The sequence below is a fragment of the Macrosteles quadrilineatus genome, unplaced genomic scaffold (genome assembly GCF_028750875.1).
Source record: "Macrosteles quadrilineatus isolate MER2022 unplaced genomic scaffold, UCM_ALF_1.0 Scaffold_6__1_contigs__length_79288215, whole genome shotgun sequence".
In the NCBI taxonomy this organism is placed as follows: domain Eukaryota; kingdom Metazoa; phylum Arthropoda; class Insecta; order Hemiptera; family Cicadellidae; genus Macrosteles; species Macrosteles quadrilineatus.
In genome coordinates, this window is record NW_026542599.1 from 44969059 (window position 1) to 44989763 (window position 20705).

General features: G+C 34.0%; 1 protein-coding gene across 1 annotated transcript in view; it reads right to left on the reverse strand.

Annotated features, from left to right (window-relative positions):
* Positions 1-6090: 6090 nt before the first annotated feature.
* The window catches only part of LOC128996722 (zwei Ig domain protein zig-8-like), a 105388-nt gene continuing 90773 nt past the window's right edge, over positions 6091-20705 (reverse strand). Inside the window, exons 2-6 of the mRNA XM_054422168.1 lie at positions 12457-12626; positions 11021-11231; positions 10277-10404; positions 8699-8867; positions 6091-7113 (exon numbers count right to left, since the gene is read on the reverse strand). Coding sequence (XP_054278143.1) covers positions 7016-7113; positions 8699-8867; positions 10277-10404; positions 11021-11231; positions 12457-12626 — 776 coding nt within the window. The 3' untranslated portion in view covers positions 6091-7015. The remainder of the gene's footprint in view (positions 7114-8698; positions 8868-10276; positions 10405-11020; positions 11232-12456; positions 12627-20705) is intronic.

Sequence of the window (20705 nt, forward strand, 5' to 3'; positions counted from 1 at the left end):
GATATCAAAAAAAGTTAAGCGGTAAGTGCCTTGGATTTTTTATTTAAAAAATTGTTGTCAAGTCGAAAAATATTTTTGCTGTCATTTTTCAAATATGGCCGCCAACTTTGATTTTACTTATGGAATACCCTATGTTATGATGTATTCCCGTAGAAAATGTAATTTTTAGACGATTTTACTTTTGTGTTTTTCTTCATAAACCTAACCGTTTCAACGATAATAATGGTTAAAGTTGTGAAATTCCGAATAGTTTTCGAATAAAACAGCTGGCATGCTTGCTTAGGCCTTTATGAAAACTCTCATGCAAAAATTTCAAAACTTTAACCATGATTATCTTTGAAACGGTTAGGTTTATGAAACAAACCACAAGTGTAAAATTACATTTTCTATTGGGAAACATCATAAAATACAGGGTGTTCGGTAAGAAAAATAAATGTTGGCAGCCATATTGGAAAAATGGCGGCTAAAATATCATTTTTGACTTGACTACAATTTAAAATAAAAAATCCAAGGCACTTGCCTTTTAACTTATTTTGATTATTTATTATTTATTATTTATTATTTATTAAACACCAACGGCAAACACCATTTTACAATAAGTAGTTACAAAAAATATTATAAAGATATAATAATTAACAGAGGAGTAACAATGCATAAAAAAAATATAACAATGTATAAAAAATATAACAATAACAAAACATAACAATGAATATATCAATAACAAGAATACAAACAAAATATAGTATATCTCTTATAGATATCTGAATAGATATCTCTTATAGTTTTCGAATAAAACAGCTGACACACTTATATCAATCACCCTGTATATACATTATGAGAACTATTATAGCTACTATTATAGAACATTAAGCTACTATTATAAGAACACTTGGTTGCATAGTCAAGAAAACTACTGTCCAGAAACAATAGGTTTTCCTTATAATTAATTTCTAGCAAACATTGATAAATCCCATACATTATATAGTTTTCCTTTAGTAGGGGCTTGCGATGCGTCAGTTGCCTAGACAGAGGCCTGGTAGCTCATTTTGCAGAACACTGAAACCCTCATTAAGAGAATCTTGCTTTACCACTGACTAATTGGTTATAATAAGTGTAATTTTTAAATTTCTTTTGGTTTTTAATATCCCTAATCACAAGGTAACAACCAATCACCATAATACAAGTCTCATTTAATAGTCTCCATGAAAGACGTGCTATTTATGTTTACTGCATGACATTGAACATAATCAAAGATGCAATCTTAAATCAATACGGTTGTCTATTTCAACCAAAATAAGACGATAAACTTACTTACTACCACTTAGTTTTATAAAATAAATAGGTAATGTCAGATCTCACGGCTCGAAACAGCTGATAATCCTTTTTAGTTCAAACAAAGTGGTCTAACAATGACGACTAAATGTCATTGTAGGCTGAATGTCAAGTCAAGTGTATTAGGAAACTGTCCAAGTTTAAGTAGTTTTGAACTTTGCCTCTTGCTTGACAAGTTGGAACTCGAACTTCAACCTGTTCTGTTAAGGATTACATAAAATAATATTATTTTTGCTTGATTGGGTTTAAATGCTATTATAACATTAGATGCTTATAGATAGATTTTACACAGATTCAAAAGTGATATTAAAAAACTTTAAAAATGCATTGGTGAAGTGCTAGACATTTGCTCTAAATTATTTTTATGTAGATTTGTTTCTTATCCTTATGGATAATAACAAAAAATAAACAGAGTTATTCAAATTTATCTGTAGAGATGAAAATATTTCTGATCAAACCTTCCTAATTCGTGTATCCGAGTGGAAAGAGATGTTCAAAGCATCCGCTTGTTTTCCCGCGGCCCTACGAAGAAACTTTTCCGCAGCGCCACAAACTCTATTGAATTGTAGCTGTCTGGCATCCAATCGGACGGTGGACGGCCAGTTAGCTTCTTTTTCAAAGCAGAAGCCGTTGTTTTAAGGTTAGTAACCCAGCACATGATTGTCCTATGCGACGGAACCTCTCCATGTCGACCGAATGATTAGAAGAAGGCACGGAACTGACACTGAGTTGTAATGACTGAATAATTGTTCTTTAAATACGATTTAATAACAAACGTGCGGTCCTTAGGCGACCACTTCTATTTCTACAGATCAGTGTAGGTAGTGTAGGCTTTTCAAATAGCCTACTCCCACCACTCTCAGACGACCTGTCGCTGAACAGTAAGCTGCAGGGAAAAGATCGGTGTTTTTGACGCACCCTGTAGTAATGCCGAGTACGACAAAAAAAATTGGAATAATACAAGTAATAAACTGTAGGTTAACAAATATAACCCTATTAAAAGTTGCTTTTGTTGAATGTTATAAACGTTGAATTAGAATCCGCATTGTGGATATTTATAATTCAAAATATTGTTAAACATTTTTGATTTTAATGTTAAATCTGCAATTCAATGATCTGGTATAATTATACTGTAATTACTATAATTACTAGTGGCTTTTAGGGGCAATAGCCCCTATATATGTATAAATATTTTGTCTCATGGGTTGAACCTTGAACCATTGGGTTAATCTCCATTTGTCAACTCGATCGTTTAACATTTTTGTATACAATATGTATAATAATTATTACATGCCTGCATAATGCATTTTGTTATCTGCTCTGTTTAAAATAACAGTTCCAAAAGACTGTTCATCCGGTATTATAACAACTGTCTAATCATTAATACAACTAATGATCATTTTCAATTATAATCTTCATGACTATTAATTAAATATATATATAAATCTCTTTGAATATAGACAAATTCACTTGGATTAAACACATAGAGATAACGTCTTCCTCCAGATTGTAAAATGCTAATTACAATGACAGAAAAATATTGTATTTTGTATTTAGTTTATAACAAAATCTCTCTGAAAACAACATTTTTGTTGTATGGTATCCATTTTAATTGATTCCTTCGTCTTTATTTGATTCTAGTACTATTTTGACATCATCTGGCCGCCTTACCTGGTTAACATAAAGTTGACCATGGGTAAACACTATTTTTTTCTTCAAATAAATGCCAACTTTTGTTCGGGTTCGGCCTCGTCCTTTGCTTTAATAATAAGTAATATTGAAAGCTAATCGCAATGGGAATTGAATACTTGTAAACTTAAACGGCATATCAGGATCTATAGATATTAGTTTTATTTTCGGCATGGAAAAATAAGTCCCCTTTGCCTACTCCAGTAATCACTTCTAACTTTACACTTTGTTCAGACATACCTAACACAACAAATCGTACTCCATTAAACAATCCAGACCCTTAAAATTAGGGAAAAGTCTATTTCAAATTTATAATAGTATGCATATTACAGTACATATTACATATCATATGCTTTAAATAAAGTTAAACCACATGTTTTAAAGTAAACAAAGCACATGACCTAGATTCCCATGTTATTTAAATGTGAATTATTTTATTCCGTAACGACAGTTTGGTGCATAATTAAGAAAAATGAATATTTTTCCCCAAAATTTCATGCTGAGACCTTTAAAATGAGACCTCTCCCAGCTTTCTACGTCCTCCCATTCGCTCACAATTTCATTGTAAAATTTTGGGCTTACGGAATTAGATATATAGATACTGTAATTACTATAATTGTACTGTAATTATAAGTCTTGGTGTGAACCTTGTAGTCGGAGAAATATAGGATATGACCTTAAAAAAATTTCAAGAAAACGTTTTATGGTTTTATTTTGTAGAGTTGGGTTTGCAGAATGACATACTAAAAGTTGCCAAAAATATATCAAAAATATACGTATATCACCAATTCTAAATAACTCCCAAAACTCTTTATAGTCTTAAATAATTCGCCAAATTATTGACTTTTATTTTAGCTATGGATTACTTTCCGGGAGTTATTAGGCTTTGGGATATATGTCCTTAACTAAAGACAAACTTCAAAATAAATACATTTTAATGTTAAATTAAGAACCATGACTCATTTTAAAATTGTCAGATTTTGTTTAGTGATTAATAAAATAAAAGCTAAACATTCACTGAGTAATTTGAGACCAGAAAGAACTTGGTGACGTATTAACAACCCGAGCTATAAATCTTTTAATAAAAATATATTTCTAAAAAGTTAAATTTAATATTGTTCTTAGGTTCGTAGCTGGTCTTTAACTCGTCTGATTTTAATGATTAAGAGCTCAAATGAAAGCTCTTACGTTACTGAATATTTTAAGCCTAGAACGAACTACAAGCGTCAATAAGAACTGAAGATATAAGAAAAATAATTTCAAAACAATTATCAAACTACGAAACGTCCATAAGAAATGTATGGTGGAGAGTTTTTGTTTAAATATATCTTCTAAATGAATAAAGATATTTAAAAACGGATTTCGGCATTGAAATCAGTGTAAAAATGTAGTTGGTTATGATGTGTCACAACACTATCATTAAATTGAAAAAAAATTATCTATGTCGAATATGGCGGATCCAAGATGGCGGCCAAAAACATGTTCCCTATCAAAATGAAGTACTAACCACCCGATAAATACAGACGGTGGTCCCAAGTCAATATCTCGAAAAATGTGCATAACAAATGCATGTGAAATATGTTTTTATTTATTTGTCCAATGTTGGAAAAAGCCGCCATTTTAAATTGTGATTTTAGTGGTTTTCTCGTGCACCGATTTTTGGCAACTTTTAGTATGTCATTCTGCAAACCCAACTCTACAAAATTAAACCATAAAACGTTTTCTTGCAATTTTTTTAACGATCCCTATGTAAGTTTGTTTAGTTTGCTTGGACTATTGATCTTTGTCTCGTGCAAAATCTAAACTTGATCTATAGTAGTCCTCTTCATCGCAGTGTTCATATGGGGTTTTGACAAATTTTAGTGGGTTGCCACGACTTAATAATTTATTATTTATTTGAATTTTAAGATAACAATGGAAATTCCATAAAAATTCCATAATATTAACTTTGTTTGATGTTTGATTGTACAAACTGAAGAATCTTAATCGTAGCTTGCAGTATCCTCCGGTATCAACACCAATATGTAACCGTCCTCGCCACCCTAACTTGAGGCAGCCCAAGGCCGCAAGCCGTATATCTAGTGCGGCCTTGGGCTGCCTCAAGTTAGGGTGCCGAGGACTATTAATGCTGATCAAGTGGTTATTTATGGCTATAATGTTTTTTTTCTTCTTATAACGCTTGAAGAAATAGTCCAAATATTTCTAGCATAACTTTTCTCGACACACATTGTTTATTTATATGACACATATATACCAAGAGTTTGGTTATCTACTTAAACATTTAAAAACTAAACCTAAACTAATATGTGCATTTTATAGTACACTATTTGCCGTATATTGCCCTTTCGATGATTAACTTGTTGTAGAAAAGAACCCCAACCAATATGAACCAAGTCAACTTCCGTTCATTTAGGGTTGCGCTTCAACAAACTAATTTACCAACTTCAGTTCTTGTTAGTCTTCAAGTGTAATCTACCTACAATATTTGGAAATAGAACGAGATCTAAGAGGAAGCAAGATAAATTATGTGGAAAAGGAATGATAAACAGATTCATCCTCATCTACAAGCTTAATTAGTATTTAGTTCAAGGTTTGAAATCAATTTATGCTTCAGACAAATTAGATCAGGCTTAACACACTAGGGCTGCTATTTTAAAGCAATCGTAGTGGTGGTGGTATCATAGTGGTTTAAAGAAATTCAAGGGTGAAGGAAGATTATAACTAATGTAATTATTAAAAACTTTAGTTTTTGTTTGCTTACTTCAAACTAGAGTTATGGATAAAGTATAAGCAAATACCACTATGCATTATGTTGCATTCACATTAATGTTTTATTCCAGTTTGAGGAAACTATTTTGAGTTAAGGAGTCTATTTTAAAGTGGAAATAGTTATTGATAACAGTCACAAATACAGATCGATAACACACGGTTTGTTTCGACAAGCTACTGTAGTGTTGTCTACTATTTGTGGATATTTATAGGCATGCACTGTGGATGTGATACTCCCTTGTGTGGATTAACGTCCGCATTATTTCTTTGGTACATAGAGAGGAAACAAATTATCTGGAGTAATGTTGTAAATATTTTTTATTCAATAAAGTAATTTGTACACTTAAACATATAGATTCTAATAACAAATAATATTACATTCAACAATAATATAACTCTATTTTCAATAAGTCTGGCCAGTAATAAAGCTATCTGTACAGTATATCTATTTTCACTTTATACGTATTCATGTTGGAAGAAATTTTAAAATTCATCTTTACGATTTTTAGACTGGCAAAGCCTTAATTGTTTTAAATTAATGCAATGGTATAAGTTTAGGATTTATTTGATTTGACAATTGGGTTTCCATTTGGAACACTTTCAGGATTTATTTGAATTATGATTAAATTTCAATCAACAGAATATTTTCTGACTAATTTAACAATCATTTTTAAGGTTTTGATCAAGTATAAATTACGTATCGATAATGACAAACTATAGTTTTATTTTAGTTTCAGTTTTAGTTTTTATTTTATCAACAAATGTTTTCCCATATTTTCTAAACGCATACATAAATCGAAATAAAATCTTACTATGCAACAGTTTAAGACTTGATTAATTTCGTATATTCGTATTAAATTACAGTGGACGAAATATCATGGCAAAAGATAAATATATACAATTCGTCCCAAAAGTGCAATGCTTATTTATATATTTACAATCATTATCTACACTCCTACTTTGACGAAAATTCTTTTAGGTACCCTTAGTACAAGCTTAGTAAAATCGTGTTGTTTACTGAAATCTTTAATTATTATATAATCTCACCATCAAAGCTTGGACAATTATTACGTTCTCGGAAGAACAGGAATGGATGAGAACGACAGCATTGGTAAAAGGTTTTAAGTTTCAAGTTGAGCATCTATACAAACATGGGTGTCAAGTCAAAAGTAGGAACATAGAATGGTTAGTTCCATCGGCACAAGATCATTCAATGTCACTTGCACTAGCTTAGGAAGGTGACTGATGCACTTAGTAGAAACACACTGATCGGGTACTCCAGTCGCAACTGGCCACCGTGCTGCATAGCTGCTGGCTGCTCTCCTAGAACACAAGAACATTCAATGTCACTTTGATGCACTTAGTAGAAACACACTGATCGGGTACTCCAGTCGCAACTGGCCACCGTGCTGCATGCTGCTGGCTGCTCTCCTACAACACAAGAACATTCAATTTCACTTTGATGCACTTAGTAGAAACACACTGATCGGGTACTCCAGTCGCAACTGGCCACCGTGCTGCATGCTGCTGGCTGCTCTCCTGCAACACAAGAACATTCAATGTCACTTTGATGCACTTAGTAGAAACACACTGATCGGGTACTCCAGTCGCAACTGGCCACCGTGCTGCATGCTGCTGGCTGCTCTCCTGCAACACAAGAACATTCAATGTCACTTTGATGCACTTAGTAGAAACACACTGATCGGGTACTCCAGTCGCAACTGGCCACCGTGCTGCATGCTGCTGGCTGCTCTCCTGCAACACAAGAACATTCAATGTCACTTTGATGCACTTAGTAGAAACACACTGATCGGGTACTCCAGTCGCAACTGGCCACCGTGCTGCATGCTGCTGGCTGCTCTCCTGCAACACAAGAACATTCAATGTCACTTTGATGCACTAAGTAGCAACACACTGATCGGGTAGCTCAGTCGCAACTGGATATACTTTGATGCACTTAGTAGAAACACACTGCTTGGGTACTCCAGTCGCAACTGGCCACCGTGCTGCATAGCTGCTGGCTGCTCCCCTGCAACACAAACCTTATTACAGCATGACCATAATTTTTTCTTTTATTTTTTATTTGAATTTCGATTTATCATGGTGGGAATTTTAATCTGGCAATATCCAACACATTTATTTTGTTACGCTTATATTTTCAATAGCCTGTACTTGCATTCAATTTTGTTGACAGTCCATTTAAATTAAAGCAGCTGTTTGAAAATGTTTGTTTAAAATCTAATTGACATAAAATAAATAAATCGTATTATATATTTATTTCACTGTAAAACCAAAGCTTAGTAAAAATTTCCAAAGTTCTTCGGGAACTACGTTTTGGTAGGAGAGATCCAAGTACAATAATCAGCATTTGATCAACCTTTTACCTATATCGAGTAATCATCAGTGTAATCTTTGCTCAATAGTAACATTTGATTTTTATCCCTTTGTACTGCATTTTGTAATTTGCTATTATATTGTGGATAGCTTGTTATCAACACGTGTTACAAGTGTTTTTTTTGTTACTTTTTGCTTGATATTTTGTTCAACCAACATGGTTACTTGGCAACCCATAAGGCCAATGTTAATGTTGACTTTCAATATAATCTTTTTACGTAATTAGATTTTTTCCCCAAGTTTTAACTGCACACATTTTTAGCTCAGATATAAATTATCTACATAATTTACATAGGAAACCTCAAACTTTTTTAAAAGGGAAGCGGTCATACCCATCAATAGTTTTTGGATAAAACAAGGGGCCAAAACCGAATTTTTGGCACCAAAGTCTGAGATACTCAACAATAGACCTACTCAGTCATAAAATAGTGATATCAGACACAATTTAACCAAACCTAACTCTGCTTACTCGGCCAACTTACCACTTTATATACAAAGATAACGACAGACTTACCGTTCAGCACATGGACCACAACAGTTTTTGAGTTGGCGTTGGAAGGGCTGCACGTGTATTTGCCAGAGTCGGCCTGTGTAGCCCGCTGTATAAGTAGATAGCTGGTGGTGACGTCACCTTTCTCTGTGATGACGCTGACTCCACCACGTGGAGAGTCGTAGTTAATCTCCTGCAAAAACCATTGGGTACTTTCCTGTTAAAGGGAACATTCATTATTATCGATGATTTTTTCGATATATCGATATTTTTGTTTTCCGATCAGATCTATTACAAATTGACAACAACAACTAACTGATCTTGTTTATGCTAAAATAGTCTATACGGATTAAGAAATGAAACTGTTCTAAGTTAACCTAACATAACCAACCAAACTTGCTGTACCATTTAAAACTTCCGTTTGGGTTTGATAATAGAAAAGGCAAGTTAAACTCGGAATTTTTAAATTTTACAGCAAGTTTGGTTAGTTATGTTAGGTTATTTTTTTTAACAGTTTCATATACTGAACAATATTTATCGTAGTTGTCAGCTGATATGTTTCAATTTGTTAATATCGATATATCGAAAAAAAATCATCGATAATAATGAATGTTCCCTTTAACAGGAAAGTACCAACCATTGAATGCATATCCAAGAGTGAGGTAAAAACATCACCTTTTACCCTAAAAAGTATTCTTGGAACTCTAAATAGCACGTAGGACATATATTTTTCTGATCAATGTAAGGAGATATCGCAGATTTCAATAATGCTGTATATTCAGTATAGGTTTTAGCCGCCTGTATTCTCGAGCAATTAGAGGTCACATTCCTTCATATGTAATGGTATTATGCCCTAAAGATGGTAGATGCCCACGAATACTGCCAACTGTCATTATACTCTTTATTCAACTATATTAGTGCTTAAACCATAAAAGTGGCTTCAACGCATGACTTAAATAAGGGATTCTCTGAGAAAGAAAAGGTGTCATCGCTTGAAAAAACTAAATTTGATATAAATATGAGAACCAAAGGCTTAAGGTGTGCTTTAAAACACTACCTCGTAACCAGTATCCTGTTTTAAACATAATTTCAGATTATGTCTTGATGGTCGCGTCATTATGACATAAAAAATCCATTGGTGATAGGTGGTATTTGAGTCCAGGATCTCGGGGACCGTAGCCTTTCACTCTACCATTGTGCAAGACCTTTATCAATAGGTCAGTCTATTTAAAATAAAGATCTACGGTAAAACTAGTAAGTTAGTTCAAGGGAATATAATATACCACAATTCCACTAAAAGAAAATGTTAGCCTCCCTGTGTTTGAGTTACCCACATTTCAACATTTAATGAATTATAGTACCGGTAATTAAAAACAAAAATATTTGTCATTTTCAAAATATGGATATTTAAGTATAATTAAACTTACTTTATTCCAGTTAATCGTCGATGAAGATTTTAACCTAAACTAAACAGTACTTCCCGTTAGAAGACACATCAATTTTAGTAATTTAAAGTGATTTCTAAACACCACTAAAATTACCTTAGTTTATTTTTTTACACCGTAATTTCAAAAATTGTTTGTCTTAACACTTTTAACGTACCTCAGAATTGTGTGTCCAGTAGATGGCAGGCGGGGGTTCAGGGCTATGCTTCACAACGCACGTCAAATTCAGTGTTGAACCCTTGTTGATATACAGGTCCGGGCCACCCACTATTGTTGTTATTGGCTCTGTGAACAACGACCGTAAATTAGTCGTAAATCATCCAAACTGTACTAACTACCGGGATAACCCATTAATTGCCTTTCACGTGTAAAAACGGACAGTCCGTGACAACTGACAATAGAGGTGCTGAATGTGCTAAATCACCGCTGGCGACGCCCTTTGTTAATTTATGATAAGAGATTTGCCAATTGAGGTAACTAATGGAGCGTTGAATTAATTTTCGACTAATTTTCACCTCTGTGGGATGATTTAGTTTCCACAGTTTTTGTTTAAAGGTTTCAACATTTGTTTTAGTGAATTAAATTATTCTTTCGTGAGTGAAATGTTTTAAAAAGTTGCATTAATGTCGTTAATATTTTCAGCTATGTTTATAAATGTGTCTATTGCCGATTAAAATACTCTAGAGATAAATGTAATACTATAATTTAACTATGAATACCAAGATTTTTATTTACATAGGCTTTACAAAGTTGCTATATAATCTACTTGAGTTCAACCAATCAGTTCTGTAACAAAGCTGGGTACATAGATAATGGATCTAAATGGATAAACTTATCATATAATATTATCTAGCAAAAATGCATTGCTGATTTTTAACTCACACTCTATGTATATGCTCACCTACGACAGATAGGTACATGGATGTGCCTATAGGAGGTGTAGTACTGACTTGGCACTCATACACCCCGGAGTCTCGTCGTTGGGGATACCGAATCTGGAGAGTCCAATCCTCAGTTTGAGGGGAATGTATCGACTGGAACCTCTGGTCTGAGGTATATGTGTATCTGGCCACAGTCAGAAGATGAATGTCTCTGTGTCTCACCCAGGATACCTGCAACATATTATAGCTATAGTGCAGTAATTGGAAATATCATCCATGACAAGCTCTGGGTCGGGAGTGTGTTTCGAGAATTTCATTTAGTTTATTAGATGGATATGCTTGTTTCCTAATTATCCTTGAAGTATGTGTTTTCATTTATTCTATATTTGGTGGCCCACATGTATGCCTGAAACCATGCTAAAACTAAATTTCAATAGGCTTCAGGACTCAAAACGCCATGAGTATAATACTAAACCCAAAAAAAGAAGATTGTGACAAATTCGATGCCTTGTGTATCTATAAAATAAATTGTAACGATTGTGATAGATTCTACATTGGCCAAACTGTGAACTTTGTTAAACGTTTCAAAAACCACGTGTCTGCATAGGGGAACACCGAACTTGAAAGATCAGACGTCGCACAACTAATATTACAAAATAGCCACTCATAAGGCACAATGGAGGGTAATTTTTCTATTTTAAAGAATTCTATGAAAATAAACTAAACGAATAAATTTTTGAGAAGAGTTGTTAATGTACAAAGAAAAATGTATACTTTCGGTAGCCAATAGGATATAGGTAAGGACGCCATTCAAGATTCCTGTCATTCACATTCGCCTATTCGGTCTGATGATGATTGGAGTGTCCAAACCGAAATCTATCCCATTCATCATCGTTGTATATATTTACCGTATTTTTAAAACTGTACAAGTGTATATGTATATATATGTTTCAAGTGATATTAGACGTATTTATATTTACTGTCCATAGACCTATGCCTAACGAAAAGCTATTGTAAGCAAAGTTTTCATTAATGATCGTCTGTCCGTCCGTCATTATACGTTTAAGACATTTTAACTATGCATGTGAAGAAGTGCTTATGATTAGCTGTTTGGCAGTTTGGTTTTGCCAAACATACTTCACATACTATTTTGTGTGTATTTCCGTGTACCGATACAAATATTTGGGTGATTGTGTATGATAAAACTCTACTCTGCCTTTACGTTGACTTTTACAGATTTTGATTTTACATAGTAAACAACAAACATAAGATTACAGAACTCTACTTTCTATGCAAATAAAGTTATTTGTATGTGATATATATCAAGCCATAAATCTTAATACATTGACGTATATCGCTCGTACTTAGTAAGTACGTAGAAGTATATTTCGTGACCTCCTAGTAGCTAGATTACAGGACGACACCACCGTCCCACCCATTTTATCTATGATCTTACCGTTCTGTTGCCCAGGTTCCTGACTCGACAGTTGAGGTAAGCGGTTTTGCCCACGAGTGCTGTCACATTCTTGGAGGCTGAAGTGTCGAAGTAGGGACCTCTCAGGTTGGACAGCTCTGCAGGTATCTCAGCCTCTGGTGAAACGCCTAGGTCTTGAGGTCGAGTCCATCCTGCAAACAAATTGTATTTATGTACCCTTTTTGTAATTCTACTTTATCAAACCAAGTTTTGACCATCCTGTGGTCTTAACACACTGTAGTGACCAAAATGTGGTGAATTAACTTGTTTTCTAGGTAATATACTTATAAACGGATAGATAAAAAACGATAGTACGATAAAATTAATAAAACGTTTAATTACGGGTATTCATTAAGATTGATTAAAGTAAGGAAATGTCTTACATTAAATTAATTAATCGTGTTAAGCAGTTGTAATTTTTATTGGTGAGTTTTTATTATAACGAATTGTTTTAATAAAAGTGAAATTAAAAAAAATTAAAAAAATTATAAAAATACGAAACCCAATAAATTTTGACAAACAATTTAAAACATTTATTTTATGTTATACGTTAAAAAGAAATTATAATATTAGTTAATAGATGACATGGTTTATTATCTGTACTAAATCTAAAAATCGCAATCTCTTAAAACTGTGGCTCTAAATAACCTATTCACCCTGATGAAAAGTGGATAAAATACACAACGAAAATTTAAATAAAACTGAATCCATTCAACGGACAAACAAACATTGTTCGCAATATTTCAACATTGATTCAACAAAGGTTTGCAAACATGCGGTGTATTGTTCAATATAAGCCTCGAAGCGGTAATATCCTATATTGTATGACAAATCTCTAAATGAAGTTGTTTGAACTATTAGATAAATGAAAAGCGTATTGAATGAAGCATAAATACATACACTAGTCATTATAATCGTTTGCTATGTAATCTTACAGGTCAGAAACTATTTGATTTGATGAGTTTTAATATTCCTTTTTATTTATGTATCTACTCAAATACTTTTATGATAAACTCAATAAAAAATTAAATTTTTTACTTCCATCGGTGTTTTTATGTTTATGAAAATTGCTAAATATGGGTTATTTTATTCCTTGATTCACCTACGAAATACAAATGTTTGAAGGAAACGTGTCTTTTCCATTAGCTCCAGTTGGATTCCTCATACAAACTCATACTCATCTAGTTAATTTACTTTAAAATTAAAGATTGACTTTAACTACATTTATTGAAAGCTTCATATTATGAGTTCTGAATAATGTATATTGCCTAGTGATTTAATTATTATTGATAAATTAAATTGAATTATCATTTAAATTATTAATTAAATTAATTATTTAATTATTATTGATTTACCTAGCCTATTGCTGAACCAGAATGAATCCCGTTGTTAGTTACGTATGCATTAAATCTATTTTGGGAATTGACTAGAATATCAAGCGACAGTGTATTTATTGTTTGAAGGTCCCTCAAAGCTGGTCAACAAATGAAACCCTCTAAGCGGAATATTGGATCAAGAGACAAGCAGTATGCAAACGAGCCTCTCTGTGATAGCGTACCCTTGGGTTTGGGCATGCAATGCTAATACTGCATAAATCCCGACCTGTATGGGCGTTATAATGTAAAGCAACCCCTTTGAACTTAAGATTTTTTTTTGTTTTAGTATTTTTTATAGGGATTAGTGTTATGTAAATAGTGATGTGTACATGCGATATGGATGGAAAGATGTGCTACCGTTGTATTTAAATTTGTGAGATATTACACAATCTTCTGTTAATAATTTTGTTTAGGTTTTGTTCTCTTGATGCGACTAAGCAAAGTAATACTTTTTTTAAAGGGATGGTTAATATTAGATTTGATGTTTGATTAAGTTTTACATTGTCACTTTTTGATTAAAATATTTAGTAAGCATCGCAAATTTGAGCTAAAATCTTTAAGTAAAAACCCCCGTAAGCCCCCATCGTATTATAAAACCATTCACAAAATGCTTAGCGTGACTAAGTAAACTACCGTCTATTAATGTGGTTCAGGTAAATTTTAAGTGCATTCAGTTATATTCCTGGAACAATGTTTCAAGAGCTATCAAGTTTGTTAAGTGGAGTTGAGCGGGATCGCATACAGGTTTTCTTCAACTTCAAACTAAGTTACCAAGTTACACATTTCATGCCTAAGTAAACTGCCTTGATTCATTATGATAAGGAAATATACTTTTGTGTATTTTTAGCTACACAATTCTTAGATTGTTGATAAACCAACGGTATTGTGAAAAATTCCTTCTCCTAATTGTAGATAGTTTCAAATTACCTTTACAAAAATACTATAACATACTGAAATGTGTGTGCGAGGGTTTGTCTTTAAATAAGTGCTTCTAGTATTCTTTGTATATTTATTGGGGTGTGACAATTTTGAGGTTTGAAATTATAGAGTTACTAAAAGAGAGCCAAGAAAGTTTAACCACGCCTTTTCGGAAAATAAGAGCTCATAAAACAATTAATATTAATAGAAAATAAAGAAATACACATTTTCAAATACAATTTTAATAATGAATAATGAAATTGAATAACTGTTTACATAATTCTTTATTTGATAGTTATAATTTCTTTTAAAAATGAATTTAAGTTATTCTACAATTTTTCGCCAATGTTATTTTATGTTATGTTAGCTGGGTTTTTTTTGTTTTATTATCTGGCGCTAGTTGTAACAGCCAATGCAAATATGGCAACTCAATATAATATTCTGTTTGATTAGTTTTCCATGGCTAAATAGAAAATGCATGCATTTTACTTTAAATACATTTAACCATTTTTAGTGACTTGGTACAATCAGGAAGGTGTAATAAGTGATAAAAAATAATATAGTGATAAAATCAGTTATTTTTATAGTAAAAATGCAATTTGTATACATGTATGGCTGATTGTACTGTATTAGCAGCTAATTTATTGCTAAACAAACAATCTATTCTCATAAAATAGAGAATGTCGTTGTAATTCTAGGAGATGAAGAGATTACAATCAAGGAGAGGAAACGATGAAGCGCCAGATGTGTAATTAAGGGAAGTGCTCGTAAGGCAAATCGTTAGTTTAAATTTGTCATAAACCTTCAATAAAGGCTTAGGTATATCTGGTTTTCGCTTTTAAGTGATTATTCAGGAGTTTTAAGCCACATACTTTACAGCCCTGCTATTTCAAAATCAAAATTCGTGAATGGACTGTGTTGAACCACACATAAGCAATATTAATTTCCTCGCCGCATGAAACATGTAGACGTAGGAAACTCCTATGCTTTTCGTTTTTTCACTAAGATATTTCCTTAAAACTTTAGTTATTCCCTACTTAAATAACATTAGGTCCAACACGAAGTTCTTAGATTTGCTTCATCGGCGAAGATTTATACGTGTTATTTTATATAAGTGGAGTTATAAACATAATATATATTATGTTTATAACTCCACTTATATAAAATAACACATAAATTATACAACATTAATTTGCTCGTAAAATAACAGATTTATATTAATCACAACTCAAACTAATCTGAATAAAAATGTAAAAGAATAAGCAATCATAATAAATAAAAATTATATGTTAATTAAGATGAGACCAGCACCAGAAACAATGTGTGTTTTGTTAAAATTTCATTGTATACTATGACGTACATAAATTTGGCAAAGGCAAATCACCTCAAAATAAGGTTATAAACAAGGAAATGCCAACAATTAAATATCCGTAAGACTTACACAAGAATCTATATACTAATATAAATTTGAGGTGTTGTCTGTCTGTCCGGCTGTGACGACTAAAATACTAAACCAACACAGCCCAAATTTAGCACAAAGATTGTCCACACACCGTACACACGGTGCTCATCTATGCAGACACTCTGTTCACATTACACTTAGTCGACCAGTTGGTGTGAACAGAGTAGCATTAGCATCGATTTACAAATTCCTTTCCCAGCTGACGTGAGCTAAGTGATGACCGGTAGGGCTGACTTCCAAGAAACATCATTAACCTATAAGCCACACACCCTGTCGGTAATCAGCCAATGAGAAGGGCTAATAAAGAAGGTGGAGGGGTGAGGAGTCACAGAGCTGGAGGACCTGGGGAGGACAATTGAGGAGATCACCACGGGCCACGGAACCGAGAAGATCAGGAGTTTGGGAGTGCGTGTAACGGTGCGTGTGCTTCTGGGACAATAAACAGTATGTAAAAAGAATAAAATATATAACTAAAGCTTTGTAAAACAAACAAGTCATGTAATTTGTCAGTAACTAATTCTTTTAAATTTTCAATTGATTTTCTTTTTTTGTAAATTCAATGTTGTAAATTAGTTTATCTTACTATTGTTGTTTTTTGCCTTTTCATAGTTTTCTTTTGCTGTTGTTTTTTTTATTATTTAATTTTGGTTCATTACACGTTGAGTAACACCCTTAAGCAGTCTTATGTCTCATTAACCTAACACCTCTTCACTAAGCTAAGCGAGTGAAACATTTTAGGAAACTTAAATTTAATTTGAGGCATGGGACTCGCAATATTAATGTAAACAGTAGGACAAATTGCAGTGTAGGTAATAAGCTTACTTTTTTTGCAAAAAGTTTGTGGCTCTTTGTTAATAAATCAAGTGTTTGGATAATGTTGTATGGTACATCTTCCCGTTGTGAAGCATGGGTACAGCAGCTAGTACTTTTATAAAATTGAGGTGGTGTCTGCCTATCCAGCTGCCACGACCAAAATACTAAACCAACACAGACGAAACTAAGCACATACCTAGGAATGTCATAGGACTATTCACTTCCCTGAGTTCCTCTCGGGCTACGACCAAAGTTTTGGATGTCCAAAGTTTTGAGGTGAGGTTTTCAAAAGTATATATTAATTGGTTTATAGAAGCATGAGGGAATTCACAAACTTAGTTTATGTTTACGTTAACATTTCAATGTAAACAGTCAGAACTGTTAAATGCTTATTTCACAATTTCAGACATCTGATCCACACAGCGTATGTTATATTCGTGTGTAATTGCAGTATATATTTAATCTCAGTGATTAAAATTTCAAGTTGTGATGTGTTTGATGATCAAACAGCTTACAATACAATTTTGCCAAACGAAACCCTCCAAGGACAATGTTGGTTCAAAGCAAGCAGTATACGAACAAGCCCGCCCTTGTTGGCAAACCCTTGTGCTTGGGGTTGCAATGCTAAAACCAAATAAACCCTACGTATATTGACGATGGGATGAATAAACAGTTTGATTTTGTTGCTATGGAGTTAAAATTTAAAATTGGTTTAAAATTTAATATTAGGTAAAACAGTCATTGCACACACAGATAAAAGGCCAGAGTGTATGTTTTTATAAATTGAGTATACGAAATATTGCGTTTAAATGCATATAAATAATGTGTAACGAGTTATTTTTCCCAGGGGGGTATATTTTCGTTATTTGGGCCGCGCGTCTGTTGAGGTAAGCAAGCGGCGGCGGCGAACCTGGCTGGCGCTCTTTGACCCGGCTTATCAGTTCGGATAAGCTTGGGTATCCCGGGACTACTGGACAGCCGAGAAGGGACATTCTAGTGGTGGATCTCGGACAGTCAAGTAGTGAGTGTTGGTGTCCTGTGCCTGTGGAGACGGCTGGCGTACGTTGGTGGTACATCGGAGTGTGGTGATACCGGTGAACAGTGTTGGTGTTAAAGTTGGGTGTTAAGACCCACTGCTGGTGAGTGGACGACGTTCTTTTGGTTTTGGTTAAAAGCTGATATTATTAGTTTGAATATATTAATATCTGATTTTATTGCGAGAGTTAGAGTTGTAACTGTGCTGGTCAAAGCCTGACGGTAGTTAGGATTTATATTAGTCAGGAATAATATTAAAGTGTATTCCTGACGGTTCTGGGCAGGTGCTAGAGCGCAAATAATATAATTTATTGACTGTAGTAGTTATTATTTTGTGTTGTACCAAGAGTTAGTTATATTACTAATAACTCTGAGGCCCGACAAACCTAGGCTGCACGATTTAGCGTGCGTAGTTGGAAGCACGAGGCCAGTAGGCTAGTAGCTAGTTTTATTAGCCTATTAACAGAAGCCCGGCTAAGCAATATAACGTTGATGTAGTAGCAGTAGTGGTAGTAGCAGTAGGGTTGGTATTGATTAATCATTTAATTATTTTAATTTAACCTGAACAGCTTGCTTAGTAATCCAACACGTTAGCTTGGTAGCTTGGATAGCGGAGTACCGGCTATCAGATAATATATTTATCTAGTGTTTGGAACGTATTTAATATTTATTTATCTGCTACTAAGTAGCTCAATATTTTAATAGTGCAATTGCCATTTAGCTTTGCTTGTTTGGCTTGGTATTTATTGAGACCAGCTACTAGTGGTGTAGTCACTCTACATATAGTGCACTTGTATTGTTATCTGGTATTATTATTGAGTAAACTGTTTGGTTGTTAGCATGGGCAATAGAGTTGTGTATTGGATTATAGTGGCCTAGTAGACCCCGCCTGGTGATAACACGCGTTGTGGTTTTTATTGGCAAGTCGTCGTGTAACTCACCGTGTTTTAGGCACTCTGGGCTTAACTATCGGATAGTTAGGACGAAGCCCGAGTTGCGTAGTCAGCAACGACCCCCTAGGAGTGTGGAGAATCGGCGTAGGCCTGGTAGTGATTATTGCACGTTTGTTTTGGTGACTTGTCTTTGACTTGTTCACAGTGCCCGTGTATGAGCCAGTCCTATACCGGTTAGACCCGGCTTTTGGCCTAGTGGTTTCCCTGACCTTATCGCAGACCCTGGAACTTTACCCAGCCATTGTAGGCTGAGCTGTCCCGGCAAACGGTTGCGACTGCACTTATTTGTAATATTTTTCCAGTGCAGAACATTTCGTCGCAAATGCTTAATGTTCATGAGCATTGTATAAGATAACAAGCCGAGCTATGATTTAAATGATGGTTTTTTGCTATATCTAGCTATTAAATTATGCATTTTTACCTTTTGGATTCATGACACAGCCTGTTGTTCTTATCCCAATCCCGATATTAAACAATATTTTTACGTTTTCATAATGCAGGATTATCAAGCAAGATAAATCCCGTTTGTATTTCACAATTATTCCCTCTTCATAAAGGTGAAAGCAGTACTTAATTCTAATTTAAAATATCAGCTTACCATTATCTTATAACTCTAAGGAATGAGTCCACTATGTTCTACCGACGAAACATTTGCAGAATGATTCATAATTATATTACATTATATTTTGGGGAGGCAAAGCTAAGCCGGTTTACGCCTTTGTTTCATCAAAAGATTTCATCATTGAAAATAATTATTGAGAAATGCCACACCACCTGAATGTTGTGGTTGATTTATAAATATCCAAAATATGAGTATATAGTCTATAAGAAAGTTTATTGCTTCACTAAGCAATTTTAAGTTGAGCTAAGTAAAGCTAAGTAAGTTGGATGGGATCATGTACAAGTTCTCTGAAACTCAAAACTAATTTGCCAAGTTGCTTGCTTCCTTCACTAGAAAGATGGTTTCCCTGACCTTATCGCAGACCCTGGAACTTTACCCAGCCATTGTAGGCTGAGCTGTCCCGGCAAACGGTTGCGACTGCACTTATTTGTAATATTTTTCCAGTGCAGAACATTTCGTCGCAAGATGGCGCCTACGAACAGGGACTGAGGTTGGCAGTGGTGCTGAGTTGCTGACGTATTAACGGCGCCCGAACAAAATAATTTTATTTGTGCAGATTTGCTGCGGACTGCTGATTGGCTGCGGACCTGAGCTGTTGAGCAGAGTTTTAGGCAGACCTGCTGTGATTTTATAGTTGGTTGGGTAGGCCTAACCTTTTTTCTGTTACAGCGTGGTGTGTTGTGAACCCTAATTTATTTAGTGGTTGTATACATAGATATTAGTTAGTAATATTATTTTGCTAATTAATTGAGCTTTAGTGTTGAATATTATTTGAGTGAGAACCCTTATTGTGTATTTGTGGTTTGACTTTCACACCTATAATTGGTTTGATTTATTATAACGGTGTTAAATATATTTTAATTGGTTTCGCTCTTATTTTTGCGGATTAGTCGTGGTATTTGGATTTTAAATATGGTTGTGACTACGACTACGACGTCTGTGCTAGGCGGTACGCCTATCACGTCTGCTATTGTTACAACTAGTTCTGGGGTTAGCTCCGAACTGTCGGTGATGACGACGTCGTCATTGTGGCCTGCGTCTTCGCCTGTTTG